The sequence below is a fragment of the Oxyura jamaicensis genome, chromosome 2, assembly GCF_011077185.1.
Source record: "Oxyura jamaicensis isolate SHBP4307 breed ruddy duck chromosome 2, BPBGC_Ojam_1.0, whole genome shotgun sequence".
Taxonomy (NCBI): Eukaryota; Metazoa; Chordata; class Aves; order Anseriformes; family Anatidae; genus Oxyura; species Oxyura jamaicensis.
The window spans coordinates 154,622,804-154,647,570 of record NC_048894.1 but is presented as its reverse complement, the minus strand read 5'-3'; the positions used below and the strand labels follow the sequence as shown (position 1 = coordinate 154,647,570).

The 24,767-nt window shown below is 41.7% G+C and overlaps 1 protein-coding gene across 14 annotated transcripts in view; it reads left to right on the top strand.

The window, feature by feature from the left end:
• PTK2 (protein tyrosine kinase 2) overlaps positions 1-24,767 on the top strand; it is a 197,262-nt gene that overhangs the window by 91,260 nt on the left and 81,235 nt on the right. For all 14 annotated transcript variants that reach the window (XM_035318395.1, XM_035318393.1, XM_035318405.1 and 11 more), the window contains 2 exons: positions 3,531-3,697; positions 9,838-9,925. In XM_035318395.1, the coding sequence (XP_035174286.1) occupies positions 3,531-3,697; positions 9,838-9,925 (255 nt within the window). The remainder of the gene's footprint in view (positions 1-3,530; positions 3,698-9,837; positions 9,926-24,767) is intronic.

Genomic DNA, 24,767 nt, shown 5'->3' with positions numbered 1-24,767 from the left:
ACTTCAGATTTTTTTGGCAGCACTTCCCCTTCAAAGACTGTTGGGACGTAGCCCAGCGGGGTGTTCAGTCCCTATTGTGCGGTGCTCAAGCAGTTAAATTATTTGTCTGGGAACTGCTGATTAAGCATTCTGGTCCTGCCCTGCGAAGAACGCCAGGCGTGCTTCTGGCAAGGCAGAGAAGCCGTCGCCCGTCCCGCAGCGATGGCAGCGGCTTTGTTCGGCACCCCAGCACCTCCGCCTGGCCCGGGGAGGCTGCCCACGACCCGAGGAGGCTCGACATGGTGTTTGAAACTCTACACGATTCAAATTCACCTTCACTGATACGTTAATAAAGAATTAATTAACCAACGGATGTTTTACTTGAGAGGTTTCCGTTGCAGACTGGCCGTAGGCACTTTGAGCAGCTTGACCACCACCACGTAGCCTTACTTCTGATTCTTGATTCTGGCTGCGGCTGAATGAGCTCACTGGGATTTCCTAAATCAAAAAGAAGAAGAAACCTACATGTTTGTTACACATTAAGTATCATTTCTGGGTATACCCAGCAGTTCTCAGGTTATATTTTCAAACACTTGACCCCTTTGCACCAATACTGCCATCTCCTTAGCACCGATTATTCAACTTTGAGTTACAGTGTGGGCTCTTGCTATTTATTTTCTTAGTGTGGAACTAACTGCTTGACCCGAGGGGTTATTGTGCCCTCCTGAAATAAATAATAATACAAATCTCTGTGTTTTTATAGTGATTCTGTGATGGGTTTAGAATTGTCCAACTTTAATGATTCTGCGATAGTGTAAAAGGGATAGAGGCTTGAAAATCTCACTTGCTCTTGGCAGGAATGAAGACAACTGGCTTCTTCCACTCCTTTCAAAATTTCAACCTGAAAATCAGAGGCTCTTAAATGTCCAGCCTGATTCTTTCCTGAGATGCTAATGGTTTCAGCTGCCGTATGCTTGGTTGTTAATGATCATTAAAAAAAAAAAAGATTTTTTTCTTTCCAAAGTCATTTCTTCTCACAGCAGGCATGGCTGTCTGTTAAGAACATGCACACCCGTTTTTGCTCTGGACTGACAGCATCCAGAGACGTGGGAAGGGTTGGCTTTCCAGAGCCCAACGCTGCGTGCTACGTCCTCGATTCACGCAGCGTTCAGTCAGCGACAAAAATGAATGAAATCTCTTCTGGCTGCATGCGTATGGAAAAGCTGGCGGGGTGCCCTTCAGGGGAAAGCACGCCTGCCAAAACATGAGGCTTCACTGACTAAGCAGAGACAGTCCTCTGGGTGAAGAAGAGGTTAAATTACAAGTTCCTCTCTTTGTCACTTCTGAGAGCGCTGGGTTGTTGTGTGTTTCCCTGGATACTGGCAGCTCTTCTGCAGTATTTGCTCCCTGACACAAAGACCCAGAAATAGAGGCAAGAAACAAACTTAACCGTTTTGTAGCCTGTGGTCAATACCTTTAATTCAGCTCTAACCCGCCCACCGTCTGGGTAAGAGACCCTTGCAACCGGTTGGTGAAGGGTGGAGGAAGTGAATAGCCTTAAGGGGAGACTGGACGAGGAATTGGAAGAGTCTCATTGAAGGCTGATGAATGACACAAGGCTTGGCTCAGGAAATCCTCGGGATAAAAATAGTCAGAGGCTGGCAGAGTGCTTTGGGCAGCATCTATGTGCTCGTCTGGTGTTGCCTCTTTCCCCAGGCATCCAGCCCTGGCCGCTGTGGTTCTTTCCTTCGGTGGTTTTACCAGCCTGCAGGGAGATGATTTTCGTTTGTGCTGGACGTTTGTCCCAGCAGGTTGGCTCCTGGGCTCAGCTCTCGCTGCCCTGTCGGCGTGCTGCTGCCAGCAGGTAGCGGCCGCTCCAAGAGTTTGACTTGCCCAGCGTGTTCTGAAGCATCCCTCCCGTATGATAAAGTCCTACGCAAGCATTTCATGCACTTTGCTGTTTGTGTCCATCTTCCTGCAAGCATCGACCTCGTAATCCACTTGGCAGTGAGGATTTGGCACCTCCTGGTCAGGAGCACAAGGGTTTGGGGCACCTCTGGTATCGAGGAGGATGCTGAGGGTGCTGCTGCTGCTGGAGACAGGGTGCTGAGCTTCATTGCACTGCTTCTAACTCACTCTAAACTTAACACAATTTGTCTTTCCTTCTTGCAGGCTTTAAACAGTTTTATTTTGCATTTCACTGTGTGCTCTGTTGCCATAGGAAGATCTTTCCAAGGTTGCAGTTTGATAACAAGTGTGAGCACACTCACCAAAAGCACGGTTCCACTCCTACACGTAGCAACTTCCCCCTCTACTCAGATAGAGTGCTTCTTTAATATTTTTTGCTGTTTTCTGCATGCTTAATTTGCAGAATCAAGGTCTTAAATGATTTATTTAGGATATAAACTCATAACTTTGGGCAAACAATGCCATGGCGTAGCAAACTTTTGCCTGACCAGCTCCAACAGCTCGCAAAACTTCCTGTTGCCTACACGTTTTCTGAAATTCTGCTCAAGGCTCAGCAGCTTGTGTCTGTACCTGGGTATTTGCACATACGTGCATGCCCACACGAGCGTTTTCAGTAGGATGCATCGGGATCGTTACAGGGTCAGCAGCAGAGGACGATGATTTCCTGAAAGCAGCGTCTGGGAGCAGCGATAGCCCGTGCTCCTGCTGAGCTGGGAACTCAGCCCTGGCAGGGCTCTGCTGCCTGCCAGGGACACGTTTTACCTTCCAGCAGGCTGCGAAGCAGCAACTTTGGTCTCCTGCTAGCTTTCTAATCTGGCTAAGAGCAGGACAGCCCGGCACACGGCACTTGAGAGGTTGCTAATCCATGCGCTATTAAAACATTGGAATTTTAGTTACCGTGTGTCATATTTGGGAAGGAAAGAGGCAATCTGTTGGGTGCTTTTTGCGCGGGTCCTTTCTCTGGCAGGAGATCCTCAAATTGTGAAAGTTACCTCGGGACCAACAAGCAGCGCATTTGTTTTTTTTGAGTCGTCTTCAGTTACTGTCCAATTCCCTCATTTTGTATGGGATCTGTGCTGAAGCTCAGGAGCAAATGAGTGGGGGGCAGCGAAATCAAGGGGCTGTGACCTGCTAAATCCTGGCTGCTCAGGCTCTAAGCAGCATGAAAATCTAACATAATTTTCCAGATGTAGACAGAGAGAGATTTTTTAAAGGCTGATGGTGTTTTTTCTTGAACAAATAACTTTCACTTTCATCCACAAATCTGCTTTTTATAGTTTGCATTTTGTTATTTTATTTTACATGGAGGGAATAGTGACTTAATTTTGATAAGATTCATATAAACCTTTTTATGCAGCGATTTCTGAAGCTATGTCAGTAAAGCTTCAGAAACTGTAAATGTTTTATCTGAAACATGAGCTTAAAATGTTTAGTATTTTTAATAAGAATATCTGATTTATTGCTTAGTATTCTGTATAGCATATAACATGGTTACATTTTAAAGCCTTACTGTGTTTTTTGTTTAAATATATATTTATTTTGCATGTTGCAGCTTGTAAGGAGTGTGTGTTTCTCTGTTTCAGGGCATAATTCAGAAGATTGTGGACAGTCACAAAGTGAAAAACGTGGCCTGCTATGGGTTGCGGCTCAGCCATCTGCAGTCTGAGGAGGTTCACTGGCTACACCTGGACATGGGGGTGTCCAACGTGAGAGAGAAATTTGAACTAGCCCACCCTCCAGAAGAATGGAAGTAAGACCATAGATCCGTTTAGTGTCAAAATCAAGTCGTGCGAGCCTTTGCCTTGTCTTAAAAGCTGCCTCTATAATTTGCTTTGTTAAGGAAGATCCTCTTTTGGTGGAACAGGATAAAATGCTTTTCACATTGAAGAGCTGGAAGCGGTAAAAAATGGTTTTTGTTGTTGGAAGGGGTTTCCTGCAAACGGAGAACAGATAGGTCTAACCTGGAATTTAGAGGAGGTATAAAGTAGGAGCAAATCTCAGACGTTCATCCCAAAAGCCTGCAAAACCTGTGATACGTCTAGTGAGTCCCATCTTTTGTGCATGTTTTTCTCCGTGTTTTACGTTCATAACCACCATTTGTGCAAAACTTGCTGTTATTTTGAAGGCTGCAATTATTGTCTTCTGCAGAATTGTTGTCAATAGTCTTAATTTCTTGTAAATTGAGTTAGGGTCGTATACCAGCAGATGTCACAGTTTATAAATTCTCGTTAGTGTCCTGACTTCCATATATCAAACAAATCAGCAATGTTTAAAACTTGGGTGTCAGAAATGTCGCATGTTCTCTTCTGTGCACGTTACATTTTATGGTTTCTGGGATGTGCAGCAGTATTTATCCTTCTTTACTGCACAGTCATTTTTTTCCTTGATAATACTGTGAAATCACAGCTTGGGAAGTAAGAGATTCCTGAATCCCTTCCCTGATGGTCACGCTGCGTGGAAGATGTGAATTATTTATGCTGGTTGAAATTTCGTACATAGTGTACGAGTGCCAGTTCCATTTTTATTACGTGGTGCAACTCACGCGGTACACGTTGCAGAACAGAGTTAATCAGTTTTAAAAGCAAAGGTAAATGATTGTTTTGAAGTTTGTGGAAAGGAATTGGATAAAATACTCATGAAAGAGCTATGATAAGACGTAAATTATTCAGTACCTTTCCAGGGAGTCATTTTATGTTTTATCGAATACATGCAGCTGACATACCTTTGAAACCTGTGGAGGTTTGCTGTGCATAATCAAAACGTTGCTGTCATATTTGTAATACCGTAAAACAGAGTGTTTAAGATCATATGACAGTACTTGTAAAAACATTTAGATTGGTTAAGGGAGAGAAGTCTTGGCATGGGTCTTAAATGAAAAGCTTCCTATAGTATTAATAACCCAATAACTGCCTCTCGTGTGATTTTTTTTTAATTATCTAAATTTAAAGGGCTGTATATTCATTGCTCACAAATAAGGTCTCAAACGTTTTCCTGGACTGATCCAGATACTAGAAGTTGCACTGTTTGTCAGTAGGATGTACGCAAAAGTTTCCAGAGTAAAATCCACCTCCCGTGTACAGATCTTTTGTCTCGTCCTGCGCTATTTATAGTCCTGCAGAGGTTAGTGATGGGGAACAGCAGGGCTGTGGCTCTGCCTCAGATGACACAGCTGTAGTTAGAGCTTAGGAAGAGTAAATAATAGCGGACATCAGGGCAATGAGGTCGCCCAAAATTCTGTCATTTCAAATTCTCTTCCCTCTTCCTACAGCAAGCAGCTCAGCTGCAGGAGCACAGACAATTTAGCTTTGCCAGACTGCTGGGGGATAACCTCAATTACGTGGCAGAAGACGAGCAGGAAATCATTGCTTACTGCAAGTCTTTTTTTTTTTCCCACCCTCACGTTTGCCTTTACATACTCCTTTGACCTCCTGACTGCTAAAAATGGTTTGTATTTTGCACGAGATAGCAAATGTTGAACTATCTTGGGGTTAAAAAAAATAATCAGTAGAGACCTAATACTTCAGTTTTTCCTACAAAGATTGGCGCTAAAATTCAGGTAGAAGGCACGTATTAACTGCACCTTCACTTCAGGAATATTCATGCTAGCTACCCGTATCAGACCAAATACCCTTTTCCCTTTTGTTTTATTCTCTGGAAATGAAGATGATTCCTCCTAGCATCAGAAAATTCCAAACGTATCTCAGTCCTGGTGCCAAAAAGTCTTCAGCGTTATAATTATTGGAACCGCGTGCTTATTTGTTTGTGATAGCTTTTCGGAAATAAATATTCTCGAGTCTGCTTTATGCCAGTTTGGGCAATACTGCCTTATCCTGGAGATGTCCAGGGTTTACCACTACAGAAGTATTTGTAAAATCTGAGCATGGTTTCATGCAGTTGCTTTAGAATAACTGTGGTCGTCCAGAAGCAGCCTCAGTTTTGTTCATTATTGAATTCCACCAACACTGCCTCTGGTAGGTTTATCTTAGCCTAGCATAAATTGTTAATTCTTCATTAAGTGTTCGGTTGTGTGAAGGCCCGTACAGCTGCGTGTGCAAGACAATCCCAGATGACAAGAGGAATACAAACAAAATCCCGGTGCTCTTTTATGGGAAGGTAATAAAGACCGGAGTGCCTTTGATTTATTTGCTTCAGGTTTCCTCTTCGTGTTTATGCCAGCAAGGCAGACCTGGGCATTGCATTAAACTCACTTTTTAATGAAGAAATTCCTCTTCACTTGTAGTATTATTTTAATGATTGGGTGTTCCAAAGGGCATAAGGGTAGAAGATGAAAGAAGCTTCCTCCCTTAACTGTCTTTTTTATCCTTGCACAGTGAGGTGAAGTAGGATTACCAGGGTGCAGGACTCTTAAACCACAGCATCAGCCCTGGTCATTTTTGATCAGACTCAGCAATCACAGCAGCTATCCTTCCTGTCTCTTAAAAATGGTACGTGCCAAAGCACTGTTCCATTGGCTGGCCTTTTTTTGTCCCAAAACAAAAGGGAAAATCAAAAAAGGTTCATGTAACAAATGATTATCTCTTGGAACAGGTTGTTCCTTCTGGGGTAGGGCTCTTCCACTTGGGTTGGTGTGTGGGTAAAAATGCTCCTCGTAACGGGACGTCGCTTGTGCTTTGGCTCTAAAAGGTAAAATACCCCAAAGGAAGCCCCAGAACTTGTCGGTCCTGTGCTGTAAGTTTTCATAGCTTCCACACAAGTCTTCTGGTAGTGTTTTTAGCGAACTTCAGGGAGGTGAACATTAACTGGCTGACTGGCTCAGCGAGCAGACCAGTTTAGTGAGAAGGGACCTGGCATCCTCTTCAGCTGGCTGCATTTCAAAGAGTAAATTTACAGGAGATTGAAAATCGAGCCCATCCTTGAGCTGGCCTTTGGAAATCAGGTTCTTCGTTCCCATAAGTGTAGTCAGAGATTGGTTTATAAATAGGTAATGAAGGTCACTACTGCTGGCCCAGCCCAGGTTTTTTACTTTGCTTGATTTGCTCATGAGATCCTGTTGCAAAAAGCAATATATTTCATGGCTCCTCAGTGAAGCAGGCAGGTCTCTGTAAATAGGAAATGCTGCTTCTCCTATATTTTCTTATCTCTTTACAAGGGTGACTGAATCTCGGAGGTTTGAGATAAGTTCCATATCCATCTCTTCAGGCCTGAGTGACGTCTGATTTCTGCTTGCAGGACTGAAAAGTAGGAGAAGAGGTGTAGGGTGACTGATGGAGTTTAGCCAGTGTTTGTTCTTTATGCTTTGGAAGACCAAATAAAGGGTTCTTTTCATTCATGTAGTGTGAAAATTTGATCCCATCTTCAGAATCTGTCATTATCCCGTACCTGTCCCTGGTACAAAAAAGGGACAGGGATCTGCTGGAAAGAGTCCAGCAGAGGACCACAATGATGATACAGGGCCTGGAGCATCTTCCCTGTGAGGAAAGGCTGAGAGACCTGGGTCTGTTCAGCCTGGAGAAGAGAAGACTGAGAGGGGATCTCATCAATGTTTACAAATACCTTAAGTGTGGGAGACAGAGGGATTTGGCCAACCTTTTTTCAGTGGTTTGTGGGGATAGGACAAGGGGCAGTGGCCACAAAATGGAGCCCAGGAAGTTCTGCACCAACGTGAGGAAGAACTTCTTCACGGTGAGGGTGACGGAGCACTGGGACAGGCTGCCTAGAGAGGTTGTGGAGTCTCCTTCTCTGGAGATATTCAAGGTCCGTCTAGACGCCTACCTGGGCAGCCTGCTCTGAGGAACCTGCTTTGGCAGGGGGGTTGGACCCGATGATCTTTCGAGGTCCCTTCCAACCCCTACAGTTCTGTGATTCTCTGGTTAAATAAGATGTGTGAAACGCACACGTTGAATCCTAATAATGCTTCCAGGATGTAGAAAGTCCTCTTGGCGAGGCTCTTGTGGCAGTAGATACCCCAGTGGTGGGCTGACGCTGGCACTCTTAACAGGGCAGGGGAAGAAAAATAGGGTGAAAAAAGCTCGTGTGACAGGGTAAACCCAGGGAGATCCCATACTGATTACTGTCACGCGCAAAACGGGCTCTACTTGGGGGAAATTAATTTGAATATTTTGCCAATTAAAAAGGGAATAGGATGGATCCTTCCTCCTCACATCGCCCTCCTGTCGTAGGTTTGTGCCCAAGGCAAGTGACCTCTGCTTGCAAGATTCAGATTTTTTTTCAGCTGGTTTTGCTTTTTTGCTGTTGTTTGGTTTGATATTTCAATTCTTTTATGCCATGCAAATACCCTCGAGTTGCACGTTAGCCTTCACTACGTATTTGCAAGTCCCTAGTACAAAACAATCCTAACAGTAATAAAATAGGTAGTGGATTTTCTAATAACATCCAGCGATCTGCTTAAATTCAGCTCCAAGGGGAAAGGCTGTCAGACTGCTTTAGAGGTGAAAGGAATGGGCATAACGAAGCTGCTTTTAATTAACCGGGAAGTTCTGCAATGTGGATAACCCTGCTGCATTCAGGTATCTGTACACCCCACTTTCTTTTTTTTTATGCGGAGGCTGGATCTTCACTTTTGAATGCTCTTTTCCTGCTTCTTGCCTCCTGTAATGAGGCCTGGGAGGCGATGCCGAGGAGAGGAGCTCAGAAACAGCAAAAGCAAGCACTGAGAATAGGAGGAGAAAGTGCACTTGAGAAACGAGGAGGAATAATAAGGATGGCTTTCAGAGCACAGTGGTGTTGATATTAAAATGTAGCAGGACAATTAAAACATACTGGGTTACAGAACAAAGAAAAAAGTGCAAATGGGTCCTTTTTCTATACAGATTGGTTCCGTATCGATCTCTGCAGTGGTGTTCAGTGATGAAATCTAGGGGATAGAGGGTGATGAATATGAGGTGGTGATAGGGAGCACTCTGCTTTTCTGCTTCTGGGTCCTGTGTGCCTGCTGCCTTCTCTCCTTGGCACTTAAACACCCAGAGATACAATTTGCCTTATCGTTAAAATTTCAGTGAATAACCAGGTATCCTCTGTGTATCATGAAATGGACAAACTCTCAGAAAATGACTCATTAAATGTGACTTCGAGGCTTTTTCTCGCTTCTGCCTGGTGGTCTCCTCCAACTCATGTATATCCTCCAGCCTGAAGATTGTTTTCTGTGTACAAGGAGACTTGCTGTGCTGTGGAAAACCCTTCATTTGAAATATTGCTCATTTGCATGCAATGCATGCGTTTGTTTCCAGTTTCTAAATGTTTTCCTTAGTTTGACTTCTAACTAGACAACGTATTTCCAGTTATTTCAAAGCAAAGAAGAACCCCGCAGCTTCTCATTGCAATCTGTTGTGTGGGACTCCTCATAGCCCCATATAAACCCTGGTCGTGGGCAGCCCAGTTAATTGCTAAAAGAAAGCAGAGGTGAACATTGCAGCACTGGATCCAAGAAGGAGCTGAGCCGTTTTCCCTCAGCACGCCCTTGTTTTGTCTGGAGGACTTGGGATCTGTGCGTGGAGAATCACACTGCTGATGACCAAGAGATAAAGGCTCTTGCCAGGGGGTCGTGCCAGTGGTTACGGCTGGTGACCTGCTGTCATCACCTCTATGGGTTCACCCTTCCTATGGATCCGGTCCTGATCACATATCTGCTTGAGTCCTGATGCTTCAGTCCCCCCTGAAGCTTTGGGAAGGCAAGGCACCAGGGTTTTAGGTTTGCTTCTATACAAAGCTCCGATGGAAGGGTCTTTAGGAAATGTTGTGTACCCAGTGCCCTCAGTTTAGTTTTCTGAATGGTCAAAAGAGACAACTTCCCTTAGTTTGTTTTGGTTTTATCTTCTTTTTCGCACCACCTTTGAAGACTGTCTTTAATTGTGAGGAACTCTTGATGAATGCTCATCTCACCAGTTTAATTCTCTCTTTCTTACTTTTCAGATACGAACTGCGAATTCGGTATTTGCCAAAAGGATTTCTAAACCAGTTCACTGAGGACAAACCGACTTTAAATTTTTTCTATCAGCAGGTACGTTCAGTTCTGCTACTTCCTATTTTGCTGGCATCAGTTTGGGAAATTCTTGTGTTGTTTACATGGATAATGTATTGTTGCAGAAACAGAAATTGGTAAAAAAAAAATTAAGGTTTCACATATCAATCAAAAGGAACAGTGGCATCTTTGAAGAGAAGAGTATTTTCTGATAATTCTGCAGTTGTTACTGATTTGCTACATGTTAGGTTGGTCTTTTTGAGTTTCTGGGTGGTGTAATGTCTGTCTTCATACACTGAAATACTTCCAGTGCTTACAATTTCTGTGATTAATGGTGGCATTTTTGTGAACTAGATACATTTCTATGTTAAACTTCTAAACAATAGTTTAGAAGTATATACTTCTAAACAATACTATATGGAAGATCAGTTTGAATCTAAATCATTTAAGAGGTATCATTTTATAAGACTCCTTATGAGACATTACGTCATAATAGAGACAGAATAAGATAGGACTGAGAGGCACAAGAACAGGGCATCTGCCAGGTTCAGAAATATCCCTATCTTAGGTCAGTTGCTTGGGGCATGCCATAATTCTTGAGCAACATCACCTAAAAGTAGGATATAACTGGAGCTGGGGCAAACCATGGAACTGTCCTGCCCTTGTGAACAGGCAGAGTCCTCTTATATTTGCAGATGAGGAATGAGGAGACAGTAATTCTGATTAAGTTTTCTCTTTAAGATTCTAGAAAGAGGAAAATATAATCAGCCCCGCTGTCCAATCCTTCATCTTTAGTCAGTATAGGGAATTATTACTAATTGGCATTAATTTCTTGAACATCTGTTACGCTTTATTGTATGCACATGTGTTACTGCCTTCGGTAAATGACCTGTAATTTTATTTTAATGTGTAACAAAATTGATACGTGCTGGAGTTGACATCTGAGAAGGCAATAATTCTAATGCAGTGCTTATCTGGCTGTAGCATTCCAGTTTAACCAATCTGTGTGGTATGCTTGGATATCAGTGACTTCTGTATTGCCAGGGGTTCTTGCAGAAGCAACAAAATCACGTTCCTTTTTACTTTAGCAGCAAGTGACTTTATTCATGCTGGCTTTAAATGTGTGAGGGTTTTGTTTTCCATGATGCAAAAGTGGGCGATGAGCTCCAGAACGTTCCCTGAACTCCATCATTTGCCTGCTCGACAGGTGGGAAGAGTTCAGGGGAACTCCCCCAGGTTCCTCCCCTTCTCTATCGGGAGGCTTTTATTGTAGTGTGACAAAACTCACCTGGCTGTCACAGCCCAAATCTGGGTAAGAACACACAGTTACATTTGGTTTTGTGTTCTATTTTTTAATCCCACAGTTCAACCCTAGGAGCAGCTATGTCTTTTCAATCCCTTGTGGTGTACTTACCCTTTTTCCTTCGTACGTAGAGATTTGTTTGCAACCAGTGGCACTTCTCATGTGTGCCTCACAGGACTGTTTCTTTCAAGCAAGGAGTTGAAAGTGCCAGAGGGATACTTGTAAACAAAGATGCTTTTACTAAATTTGGAGAAATGAGTATAAACAGGTACAAATGTCTGAAAATAACAGGAAGGCTTATGAAGCTGTGCAGGAACTGAGATGCAAAGAAGAGAGACAGACAGCTGTATGTATCTGATGATGCCCTGAATCTCAGATCTGCCAATTACTAAATGAAAATCAGAGGTTCTTGTCTCCTTACTCTGCACACCACACATTTTTTTTTCTCTTCCCCTTTCTTCTTCATGTTATCATGAGATACTTGTAAATCCAGTTCTTCAAAAGTCACTGTTCTTCCTTCTGAGGTCCTGCAAGGTATTTGGGTCTCTATTGTCATGGAAATCAAGTGTGTAACTTTCAGAGCTATCAAACTCTGGCTCTGTTTTGCTCCATAATTCTCACTTGGCTTCTTGCTAAATCAGGACAATTACTTCTGTCTGGCAAGGTAACCCAACTGACTTAGGAGAGGGAAGCAGGAAAAGGTTTTGAGCAAAAACGCTGCAGCATAAAACAGATATAAACCAGGGAGGGACGTGGAAGGAATTTCTCACTTTGTCTCTAATTGTCATTCCCACAGCATTTTAGCATTCTTTTCTGCTAGCCACAGCTCACCCTTCACAATCAGACATTGTGTCATCAGACACAGCGTGTTGTGTATAGGCAGGAACAAAGCACATATAAATTATATATGCGTGCACAGATATCAGGAGGGTTCATCACAGAAATTACCACGTTAAAGATAACGAACGTAGGGCCCAGTTAGAGAATTAAGAAAAAATAAAATCCAAAGTAATAGTTTTAAGATTCAGATGGATGTAAAAGTTGAACAAGTTCTTGCCTTGCGAGTTTGAAATGAGGAAAAAGAGATTTGGAGGACCAGATGCTGCCTGTGACTAAATCTTTGTTTTCAAGACGTGGCTGAGGACTTGTTACTGTCTTGATAACATCTAAACACATGTTGTCTGACTGATTAAAAATGTACAACGTCAAATTAAAAAGGTCACAGAGAAGGAAAATAAAGCTGGTGGCTTCTGACACCTGTGAAAAGTCCATGGATTTTAGAAGTCATGCAATTATTTTCTTGAGTTCTAATTGCAGAGCAGCGGTATTGTTGCAAAGCTGAAAGTTTGGGCAAGTCCGAGTCCTCAGGTGATCCCTCACCTTTCACAGAAGCACAGTGCATTGGTAAAGATGACAAAATGTTACCTTAATTGCTGTCAACAGACGCAGTTTATTCATACAGTGAAACCAAACCACGGTGACCAGGCTGTTGAACTGCAAACGGGCACGCATTTGCCACCCCACATGCATGACTACTCCCATTCATTCGATGCGTGCCTGTATAAATTGGTGCAAGCATCTACGTTTTTCAGCTTGTACTTAATACGTGAAATCTTTTTTGTTTCTTGCGTTTGACTATATTGAGGATGCTGTGACCTTTTTTTGTATCACATATTCTTTCCTGCCAGGAGTCGGACAAACCAAGACCCTGCAAGCGGAGCCGTTTGCAATCAGTGGCAGTCACTCTGCCAGCTGCAGTGGGCGTAATCGGTCCTAATTGGGAGTATAAAAGCAGGGCACTTAATGAGACCTTTCACAAGAGTGCCCCTGCTCTGCAAGCTGTACAGCAAAGGATTCAAATCAATACTTGGGGGGGGGAAATGCAGCAACTTGTTTGTAATGTCAGACTAATATCGATAGCGTGCGGCTTGCCCAAGCATCTGGGTTTCAGGCTGTGCATCTGGGGATGGAGGAGAGTGATGCTCAGGTCGGACTCATGCTTGAATTTTCCTTTTTTCTCTCTTTTTTTTTTTTTGCTGGTCTATTCAGAAGGCAGCAAAGGTAATGGAGGACAGGTCTGCAGTGGTCTTGCACCAGCACATTCAGCTGGTGATACTGCATTGATGGTGTCATTCCCTTGCACCCAACTGCTTGCAATTTCAGCCAAATCAGGCAAATCGCATCCCACCCAGTGGAGTTTGAATTGAGCGATTCAGTTTTCAAGAATTAGGAAGAGCCTTTTTTGAGGTTGTCCACGCAGCCTGCAGGTGCTGTACTGGCTTTATATGCAGGTCTTCAGTTGTGTCCTGTCGTGTTGGATACCCAAATCCAAAACAAGCTGAAGTCCAAACCCACCCTGAACCCTTTAAACAGCAAGTACACAGGATTGCAGAGGAAAACTACTGCAAATGAGTTCTTATCAGTAATACTATTTTCTATTAACAGGCATTGTAAATCTCAAAAGGATAATTACAACTATTTTTTATTATTTTTTTAATATACCAATTTTAAAGAAGACTTCAGATGAAACAACGTATTAAAGGAGAATTAAAAACTGCATTTTTTTTCCAGTCAGGAAAATTACACTTCACACTTTTCTTGTTCTTTTTGGAGCACTTTAATTTCCTTTAAAAAAAAAAGTGTTTGTTGGGATTCATTGCAAGTGTCTTCCTCTCCTCTGGTCCTGTGATAACGCTGCTGGGAGGTAGAATCCACGGTACAGCCTTAATAACTGAGCGAGGACCGAAAGCCGTGTCTCACATCAAGATAGAAACCAGATTTTTAAAACATTCGTATAATTAAAATCAGACGTAAGCTACTTGAACCGCCTACCTTTTATTGTGGGACAAGAGCCTGCCCACGGTTATCCTTCAATAACATGTTAGGCCACAGTAATTGGAGCTGGTTTATCCCTTGCTGAAAAGGGAATAAGCATCTGGATGAGAGCGGGGGGTAGCCAGCTCTTGGGCATCAGCTGTCCCATTGTTGCCGTCCCTGTGCTTCCAGCAGAAGATTTGTAACTTTGGGGGGGAATTTCAATCCCAAAGAACAAGAAAAAGTCATTTTTATCGATGTAGAATTTTTCTCTGTGCTGTGTTTAGCTCATGGCCTGGAGGTGTCCATTTACCTGAGAAAGGAGACCGTAGGACTGGTTTTGGTTTTGCTTTTTTAAATGAGGGAAACTTTATGTAATGCACAAGAGGAGAAATTGCAAGCAGAAGGAGGGTGAGCTCCAAGTTAGGGCAGCTACATGATGCTCTGCAAAGACAGAGCTGAATTTGCACCACTTGGCAGTTACAGTGCAGGATTGCTCTCATAAGAAATGGCATCCCTTCTTCCAAAAAAATGGAAAAGAAGTGCTGGTAGTTTTCTGGTTTAAAAAAAAAAAATCTGTACTATAAAGAAAAATGAGATGGTTTCCTGTGGGCAGTGGGATTTTTTGGTCCTGTTGCTGTAGCATTTGCGAAGGTAAAGTTACCTGTAAAAATGCATTTCCTTAAATGAAAATTCTCTCTTAATGTATTCTAGGGAAACATATGCAAATAAAATATCATTTTTATAATGCTGTCCCCAACATTTTGGGGGAAAATGTAAGAAATTTTCAAGTCGGGGAAATTGCTATAATAATGATTAAAGTTTTATAAGGTTTTAGTACATGAGATATAATTTGAAGTGCAGGCTGGGAATTAGGCTCTTTAACCTAATTAAATAACAGCATCTCTTATACTGCAATAAAAATAGGGGAGACCTAAAGCAAATGACTTTGATAGTAAAAGCTTTGTAGAGAATCGAGGACATAGGAGGAAAAGCTTGCATTGTTCCCTACATTAGCAGCCTGTTGGAAATAAAATCAAATCCTTCACGAAGAGTTGATGGTTGACACACAAAACTGTGCCCTAAGGCGAAATGGTAATAAATGTAAGGATTGCAGCTGCTTAGAAAGTGAAAAGATAAATCTAACTGAACATCACCTGTCTGCTCTTTACAGCTTGTAAAAGTAATTATAAGCGAGGTACCCTTTACAGGGGTCGGTTTCTTGAAATTGCTGAAATTCACAATTCCTCATAAAGTACTCGTTTTTTCCCTATAACGGTTGATTTACGGTCTTGTAACTACGCTGATGTTCTTGCAGGTCTTGCTGTTTGTACGGCTGCGTCGCTGCTTCTGTATCTTCCAAATGTTCTGTGTCAAACGTCTGCTTTCTGTTAGCAGGGCCGTATGCCAGGAATGTGAAACATGCTTGTGTTCCTAAATCCTTCTTCACTAGTCGAGCGCAGCCCGAAGGAAAAGGACTTCTTTGATTTGAAACTTCCACCTGTCAACAGAAGTAGAGAAAATAGTGCTTGTGGGCTTGCTTTTGGTTGTATGTGAGTGGCTGTTAACTTGAGGCCATAAATTGAAATAGCACAGATTTTCACGTATTTCCCAGTGTCCTGAATGAAATGTTATTGTGATTAGCGGGTTATGGTGTATATAACATCCCTCAGACAACTGAAATGTGAATCACATTGATCCTTGGACTCGTTTGATCTGGAAGAGCAAAGTCGTGTGTCGGAGGGGAGTATGAAATTAGCTGTTAGCAAGGCGTGCTTAGTAGGTTGAGTGCTGTATGGCTCCCAAGTGTATAGTCCTACTTTATCGAAGATCTCTGAGCAGCCGTGGATATTGCGGTGACATCTGGAGATCAGCCCCCTCTGACAGAAGGGATCATTTTTAGCTATTCTGTCCCAAACAATGCCTCGTCAGAAGTTGCTTTTTTTTCTTTCTACCTCTAATGCCCTTATTATTAACATAGGAGCTTCCAAAATTAGTTAGAGATGTCAAAGATCACCTCTAGATAATATAGAGACTGTGACCTTGGAAGATGAAGAGGAGGAGCAGCTGAGGGCAGATGGCAAATGAATGTTATCCTGATACCGAATCTGTGCTTTTAGCTCCACGAAAAAAGGCTGAAGCTTTAATTTTCCCTAATGTAGCCTTAGTTTCTATAATAAGTCTAATATTATCAGATGGGTAAATAGGGGTAGAGAGCTCCCACATATGCCTTTTCCTCCTGTGTGCAGTTGAAAGTCTACCATTATGATTATTAAGGAGGCTCCTAAAAATACTGATGACATTAGAAGCCTGCTTTGGGTTTTTGTGCATATGGTACTTCATTCAAAGCAGATGAGGCACAAATCTTCGAGGGCTAATTTTGCATAAGATTTCTGAAGCTATAGCAGTGTGGGTTGGGACCTTACTCTCAAGGCAAAGTCATATCTCAGTTTGATTATTTTGACTCTGTAGTGCAGAGCCATCTCTTTTTTGCAGTCTTTTGATTATAAACAATTACGGAGCGGGACATTTCCACATTCATCTAATGCTTTATCTCTCCCAGGATGTGTTACAGCTTTTTGGCAGTCTATTTAACGCTGCACAGCAGATTACAACCGAAAACACAGGATATTAGAGATGATTATTTCTGGTAGGAAGAGCTGTGACATGGGTTGTGGTGGACTGAGGTGGGCTACCTGCAGTAAAAATGCAATGCGATCTGAATGTGAACACCAAGTAACTTGGTTAATTTTTAATGCCAGGTTTCAGGGAAAAGAAATGTGCTGTGCTTCACTCATTGTCCTGGGCACATAACTAGATGCTGAAGATGAGCTTTGCAGACTGATGCCTTGTTCAGGTCCAGAACACCTTTCAGAAACTTAAAACCTTTAAATACAGGAGCTAGAACACACATAAGCTGTTAAAAATGAGAATAAAGAATTATTGTAAGTAGAGGAAAAGAAGGAGGAGAGTTGTGTTTGTTAATACAGTGGTGGTTTTACTCGGGTGGGCGGCCAAGCTCCACCACAACTGCTCTCTCACTCCCCCTCCCCCTTTCAAAGAGGAACGGGGAGAAAATACGATGAAAGGGGCTCAAGGGTTGAGATAAGGACAAGGAGATCGCACAGTAATTATCGTGACGGGCAAAAGAGACTCAGCATAGCGAGATAGTAAGATTTATTGCCTATTACTAACAAGCTAGAGAAGTGAGAAACAAAGGAAAGAAACCAAAAGCACCTTCCCCACCCCCATCCACCCTCTTCCACCTCCTCCCCCCGAGTGGTGCAGGGGAGCCGGGGAATGGGGGCTATGGTCAGTCTGTAGCGCTTCTTTGCCGCTGCTCCTTCTCGGTCACTCTTGTCCCCTGTGCTGTGGGGTCCCTCCCACGGGATGCGGACCTTGCCGAACTGATCTGGCGTGGGCTGCCCACGGGCAGCAGCTCTTGAAGAACTGCTCCAGATATGGGTCCGTACCACAGGGTTCATCCCTCAGGAGCAAACTGCTCCAACCTGGGTCCCCCACGGGCAGCAGCTCCTGCCAGGTCACCTGCTGCATGGTTTCCTCTCCACGACCTACAGATCCGGCCCGGAATCTGCTCCGGCAGGGGTCTTCCACAGCCCGCAGTCTCCATCAGTGCAGGTCCCCCTGCTCCACCGTGGTACTCCATGGGCTGCAGGGGGACATCCTGCTTCACCATGGTCCTCGCCACAGGCCGCAGGGGACTTCTGCTCCGGCGCCTGGAGCACCTCTCCCCCTCCTTCTTCACTGACCTTGGCACCTGCAAGGCTGTTCCTCACTCCTCTCACTCTCCCAGCTGCTGTGTGGCGCAGGGTTTGTTTTTTTTTCCCTGTCTTAAATCTGCTCTCACAGAGGCGCAAACAACATCACTTACTGGCTCAGCTCTGGTCAGCAGTGGGGCCCTTACCTAACATGGGGCAGCTTCTAGATCCTTCTCACAGAAGCCACCCCTATGGCCCCCTGCTACCAAAACCTTGCCACATAAGCCCACTACATACAGATAATCACTAACCAACCACAGGCACTAATTTCTGAACGTAAAGCATAAAAACACGAGCAGAAAACCTGTGGACAGAACACATTGCCTAAAGAGAATGTAATGTAATTTAATTTTTGTCTTCCACACTTCGTTAAACTACTCTAATGATAACTCCTATGCTGCTTACTAAATGGAATACAGAAGACAATTGGTTTCTTTATCTACATTTTTCTGTTGTGGGGGTGATTTTTTTGGTTATGCTTTTAACTCTTCAGAAGGTCTTTTGCCACTGAAGTGCTGTTTAAATACAGTTTATAAAACATTACCCCAAAAAACCATATATATATATAAATAAAATTAAAAACCGAAGTTGTAAAAGTAGGTCACAGACAGTGAAAGTATAGCAAGAGAAATAGATTGCTTAATTTTAAACTGTCCTGAAAAATTGGAGATTATCCTGTGGGAAATTCCTTGGTGACATGAAATGAGATGGGAGAGCCAGCGCAGAGGCTAATTATTGGTGTTTGCTCGTTTTTAGCCAGCTTTTGATAGCATTGTAACTAAAGAATTTCCACAGTATTTATAAAACAAAACTCAATAGAAAGTTTAATAATTGTATTTGATAGTTTTTTTTAGGATATAAATGAATTTAAACCAAAAATATATATTTTAAGACATAACAAGTAGGCTCTTTTTTTAATTTCTAACCCCCTGGAAAGAGTTCAGTACTCAGTTCAGAAAGGTTTTACTCTTGTTCTTAATAAAGAAATTTCAATCCCACGTGGTGTTTTTATGAACTGCCCTGGCAGGAAGGCTTGTCAGCCCGAGTGAACGTTTTTCTGAAATACTGCAGCTGCATCAAAAAACTCGTGTGCAGAAAAATGAAGCAGATGGCTTTTGAAAGTAGCAGCTGGTATATAAAATACGAGGCCCGTGATAGATTTCTTCTTAGATCATGTGTGCTAGCACAGGGCTATTCTCTAATTTCTCCGTCTTCACAAACATGGGCTTTCCCCTGTCTCCAATTTTTGTTTTAAAATGTACCAGCTGGAACCATTCATAGCTAGCCATTGAGATAGCTAGCAAAGTGCCAATTATTTCCTGGTAAATTTTGAGAAGTTTACAAGTTACACCATCAGTAATTTGTCCATTCATGGAAAAGAACAAATATTTTAAAAGTCTGACATCAGAAGTGAAACTGGTCCAGCGAAACTGGGCTTTTTGTTTGCGTGCCTATCTTCCTCGTGGAAAAAAGCTTATTAGTTTGTGGTTCAGTGTTCACCTCCTTTTGTTATGATTTCACACTATCTTTGAACTTTTATTGTTCAGAAGAATTAGAAATCTAACAGATAACTGTGTTCTGGCCAACCAATGAAAAGTATTGCTGAAAAAATTCATTGCTGAGAACAGAAAGTAAATATTGGTGAGAAAAGAAATTTAAAGGGAAATCTAGCTGAATATCAGGACATTAATATGTCAAACATATTGTGGTTTAGGATTATGTTGGACTTTGACATTCTTATTTGTTTTAAATGTTAATGCCCTTTCTAACCATGTATTCATTGAATAAGCAGGATACGTTGTGTGGGTTCTCAGTTTTATTCCACCTTTTATTTCACCAGGGCCTGTAAAAGACTTTTTTCTTACCTCTGAGAAGTGCATTTCTGCTTGGCACTGATCATTTTCACGTTTCATCCCTTCGTTGCAGTGGACTGTAGTTGTCATGACCAAGAGCTTAAGAACAAACCTGAAGCATAGGTTGTGCTTAAATTCTTACTCATCAGCCTGTGAGTGGGCAAATCCAGGTACAGTTACGTTCACACTTGGATTGCAGTACTCATCCAGAAGTGTGAAGTAGTCTGAATTTCCTTTATACTACTTGATCCTTTACACCTGAAGTATGCACGTGCTTGCCCATAAATCTGATTTAAACTTATTGGAACATTTTCAAACAAATCCAAGGGAAGAGGTGGTTAAAGTTGACACCGCAATTTGCAGCAAGAAATTCTTTTTTTCCTTACCCTAATTTAAAATTTGTTTTCCAATAGGGTTTCCTCCACAAGGTCAGATAAGCACAGTCTGCTAGAACGCAAAATGTACGTGGAGACAGGATTGTGTTACAGGCAACGTAAACCAAATTGAATCTCTTCAGCTTAGCAGGAGTACTTTAAAGGCTTAGTTGAGTTGGTAGAAGTTGGTATGGGTTGCTGCTTTGCTTTTTCATGTTTGTCTTGTTGTTTTTTGTTGTTGTTGTTTGGTTGGTTGGTGTTTTTTGTTTGTTTGTTTGTTTGGCTTTTTCAAAATCAGGTCTGTGAGACACGTTTGTATAAATTAATGTTCTCTTACAATCTAGGTAAATTAAGTAACGTAAACTAGGTGAATTAAATAGCATACTAGGCACTTTTCTGGCTTAGCCTCTGGAGAGTTCCAATGTAGAACCATTGAAATAGGGAAGAGAACAGCGGTGAGGCTTCATATCCCTGAATATTATGTAGGTCTTGGTGCATACCCTTCAGCCCTCCTCCAGGAGGATATATCTCAACTTCCAAGCCATAAGTAGAGGTCTGCATGTCCTCAGAAAAGGGCAGTGCTGTAGGGGGAACATGAGTCTGCAAATAACCCTGTCTCCAAGGACCACAGATCTGGAGTCATCTTCCCTCTTAATGTATTTCTGACTTGGTAATAACCAGGAAAAAATAGTCAAGTTCTTCTAATGTGTCAAGAGTTTAATTTTTGTGGGTTTTAGATAAATTTTAGGCTTTCTGCTCTTAAGAATAAACCCCTTTTGCTCTTAGAAAACAAACAAAAAACAACACAAAAACACTCATATCTCACATTTAACTCTATTAACAATAATAAAAGTCATAACTGAGCAAACCCAAAAGACTTGTAGGAAAACTATTCAATTGCCTTGTGGCAGCACGTGTAATTGAGATTGAATTATCTCTTGCGTCTCTTCCATTTAACATTTACTCGGCTCTTTCCTTGATGTTACGCAAAACATGCTGAAACTCTTGCAAGGTTCTTCTCCTGCCTGTGTGAGAGCGTTAGTTCATGCATTGATCTCAAAGAGAATAGGCAAGAAAATGTGGTAAGAGTTCTCATTATAATTTAATTCCTTCTATCAATGTATTATTTTTGCTATCTCTAATAGAACATTGTTCAATTGAATTAGACAGCAAGATCATGGCCATAGACTTTCTGAAGTTCGTATGACTCTGTATACTTGCCAAAGTTTAAAAATAAAAATAAATAGATGAATATGCAGTGCTTTGTGATAATCAAGTGATGCTCTTCATTTTTATGAGAGGATGTCATGACTGATTTTGTGAACGCTGGCATTGGTCACTTGAGAAAATTGGAGAGGTGTTTTTTTTCCATGTTTTAATGTCCATTTGTATGCAAATGAAGGCATTTTTATTCTACTCTTCCAGTTGAATGGAACTGGGGTGGCTTTGACAGCCTTAAAACTCCACATCACCAAAGAACTTCAGAAAAAGACCCATAGAGAAAACCTGCAGGCAAGAGTCTCTTTTGGGCTGAAATGCGAGGATATGGGAATATTCTTGTTTTACTCTGCCTTTGTGAAATACCCATGTTTGTCCATCTCTTCCAGACTGGGATGTGCAAAAGAGAAAACCTCCTTTTTTCTGTTTGTCACACTAACAAAATTACGCAGTCAAGTAGGTAAATATCTGCCTGCCTATTAGAATACGGTGCAAATGCCTCACTTTTGTCTTGCAAATAAGCCGAGGATTTTCGCAATGCTTATTTTTTCTTCCAAATTGTCAAGATCAGGAGGGCTTTTAAATTATTTTTGTTGAGCTCTGGTGCTTGTAGTTGCAGAGTCGGGCTGGGAAAACATGACTGAAATTTGTAAAAGCTCCGAAGCCAGAGGGCAAGGGGAAAGAAAACCCAAACGTTAAGTGTTTGGTTAATGTTGCTTATTTATTTATGGACTACTAGTTACTTGAGGCTAGCAGCATTTTTAAATTTGTTTGTATGAAACTGAAGATGTTCTTGAGCTGTTTAGTTTAACAAATGAATTATTTCAGTACTGGGATCCACCAGGCAATGAGCTGTGAAGATAAACGAATAAAAATTTGATCATCGTATATTCTAGTAGCCTCAAATTAGCATCGTGGCTGCAAGGGGAAATTTTATATGGCAGTGTTGAGAAAATGCTTTGCCCCAGGCAGGCCCTTTGCAGTGCGAATGCCTTGAGGTGGGGGTAAATAACAGCGCTGTGAAATTTGCTGGTGATGCAAAATTGTTGAAATGGTTCAAATAATTAATGTATATTTAAAAATATATATATAATTAAAGGTGAGTGAGTTAGCCGATGGATATTTGATTGGGGTGGACGTAAGGCAGGCTAGGTGAGGGATTTCCTGAACAGGTATGGTAGCGTCTTCAGGGAAGTAATATGGACTATACATAAAGGTGAATGCTTAGAAAAGGTAGGAGATGGAAATGAAAGGTTTTAATTTAAAGTGCCATTAAAGTTCATTAAACCTCGTTATGGATGATATAAACTAGAAGTAAGTTGGTTATAGTTCCTTTTATCTCGATTCATGTCTGGAATACAGGCATCCGTATAGGAACTGAACTCACATAGAGTTCACCTCCTCAATTTGTCTCTTATTTTTCTTAGATCCATCCCCATGCAGACCTGCAAACAGGGAGTACCAGCCTGCTGTTTGCCATCTGTGTGTACTGCAGAGGTTGTTTATGGTAGTAACGCATGAGTCTGAAAATTATATTCTCTGTTTAAATGCCCTGGTCTTGAGCCTGACAGCTTTAGTGCAGGACAGGATTCATGTCCCTACTGATGAACAGAAGTTCTAATTTAATTTTCTGTTTAAATAGTTACATTGTGCCGCTGTCTAGATGGTACTATTGATTTAAAGTTGAACAAAACCCTGGAAATGGAACATTTTCCCGTAGAGGAATATTACACCATTGCAAACAGGTGCAACTCTGCAGTAGAATGACGAGTGAACGTAGATACTAGCCAAGAGAAGTACTGCTCAAAATGTCTTTTTTTTGTCATTTACGCACTTCTTCCTACTTTGGCACTTCATGATGCTGAGCACAGGCTGGTGAGGAGTGCCCAAATTTTTGGATTTCCAAATACCTTGGAGATGCCTAAAGGCTTTGTAATGACTGAGTACCAAAGGCCTGGAGCTGATGGAGAGAGACCAGCAAAAGGCCAAGAGGATGATGAAGGGACCAGAGCATCTCTCCTGTGAGCAGAGGCTGGGACTCTTCAGCCTACAGGAGAGAAGGCTCAGAGGGATCTTACCAGCATATATAAGAAATAATTTTTTTACAATGAGGACAATCTCATCCGGGCTCCCTTCTCCCATGGAGGTTGGACCTGATGATCTTTGGAGGTCCCTTCCAGGACTTAAGGGTTCTATATCAATACCTGAAGCGAGGGTGCAGAGAGGATGGAACGAAGCTCTTTAAATTCCTCCTGCAGAAAATATCTGCAGTGTCTTTCAACTGAATGGAATATATCCACTCTATAAATGAGTAGTATAAATAAATGGTAATACGTACAATGTTGTAGATGGTATCGGTGGTCATATAACTGACAGCTCTTTCTAACTAGCATTTTTTTTGTACATGACTTAGCAAATCAGATGTTTCTTCCATTTGAGCAATGTCTGTTTACTTGGCTAACACGTAGAACTCTGCACGGAAATCTTTGTGCCTTTGAATGAAAATACAGAATCAAAACATTTCGACTTCCCCAAAGAGGCTTCTCTCCGAGTTTGTATCACTTTCAGCCATTGTACTTATCAGATATATGTAACCTGTGGTTTTTGGGTGCTGGGGTTTTTTAACCTCTACTCAGATAAATTTTGGTAAATGTTACCAGAAAAACTCTAACAGGAATCAAATACAAGAGGGTTTTGTTTTGCTTTACTGTATATTTTACAAAGAAAGAAGCAGTCATTAATTCTACCCATCTTGTGTATTGCTACCATGGGAGTACAAAACAGTGTAGTATTTCCATGTGTGTATATGTTTTGCAGACTACATAATGCTGAAGGGCACTTAGTTAAGTCTTTGACTTTTCCTTTCTAATTGTCAACTATTTTATTTCTAATTGTCATATGTTAGAATTGAATTAAGAACCATTAAAAACTTGTGATTTGTCCACATATTGAGCCCCAACGCAAGAAAAATTTTCCCGATATTGCAACTTTTGTAATAAACCACGAAAGAGTGAGAATGTAGTTATCATATTCCTTCTTCACCATCTTTCATTAATAAATTTAAAATGTTCGTGCATTTTATATCTAGGAAAGTCTGCATTGTGTTTTAGTCTCGGGATGGATCCAGCTGTTACACTGATGGGGGAACTACTGCATGCTAATATTTTACTGGCAGATGCTGCCTGGAGATGACCTCCAGCTGCTGAATCTGCTGCTGGTTTTCCATATCTTTTAATCTATGAATTTCGTAGCAGTAGCAGTTTGAAATAGTTTTTCTTACAACTTGGATTCACTCAAAAAAACATTGCATAAAGTGTATTACTCTCATCGTGTATAACCTCCTCTTTGATCTGCAGTTGTCATATTTATGATAATTCAGGGCTTTCTGCAACAAGAGGCTTTAGGATCACAGTAGCAAGTTTATGATCTCATGAGGTAGAGCGTAATGTGAGCTATAAAAAAAAAGTTACGCTTCTGTAAAGATGTTATCGGTGAAAAAATGTTGTGTGGAAGATGGGGCTTGAGGAGTTAAGTTCTTCA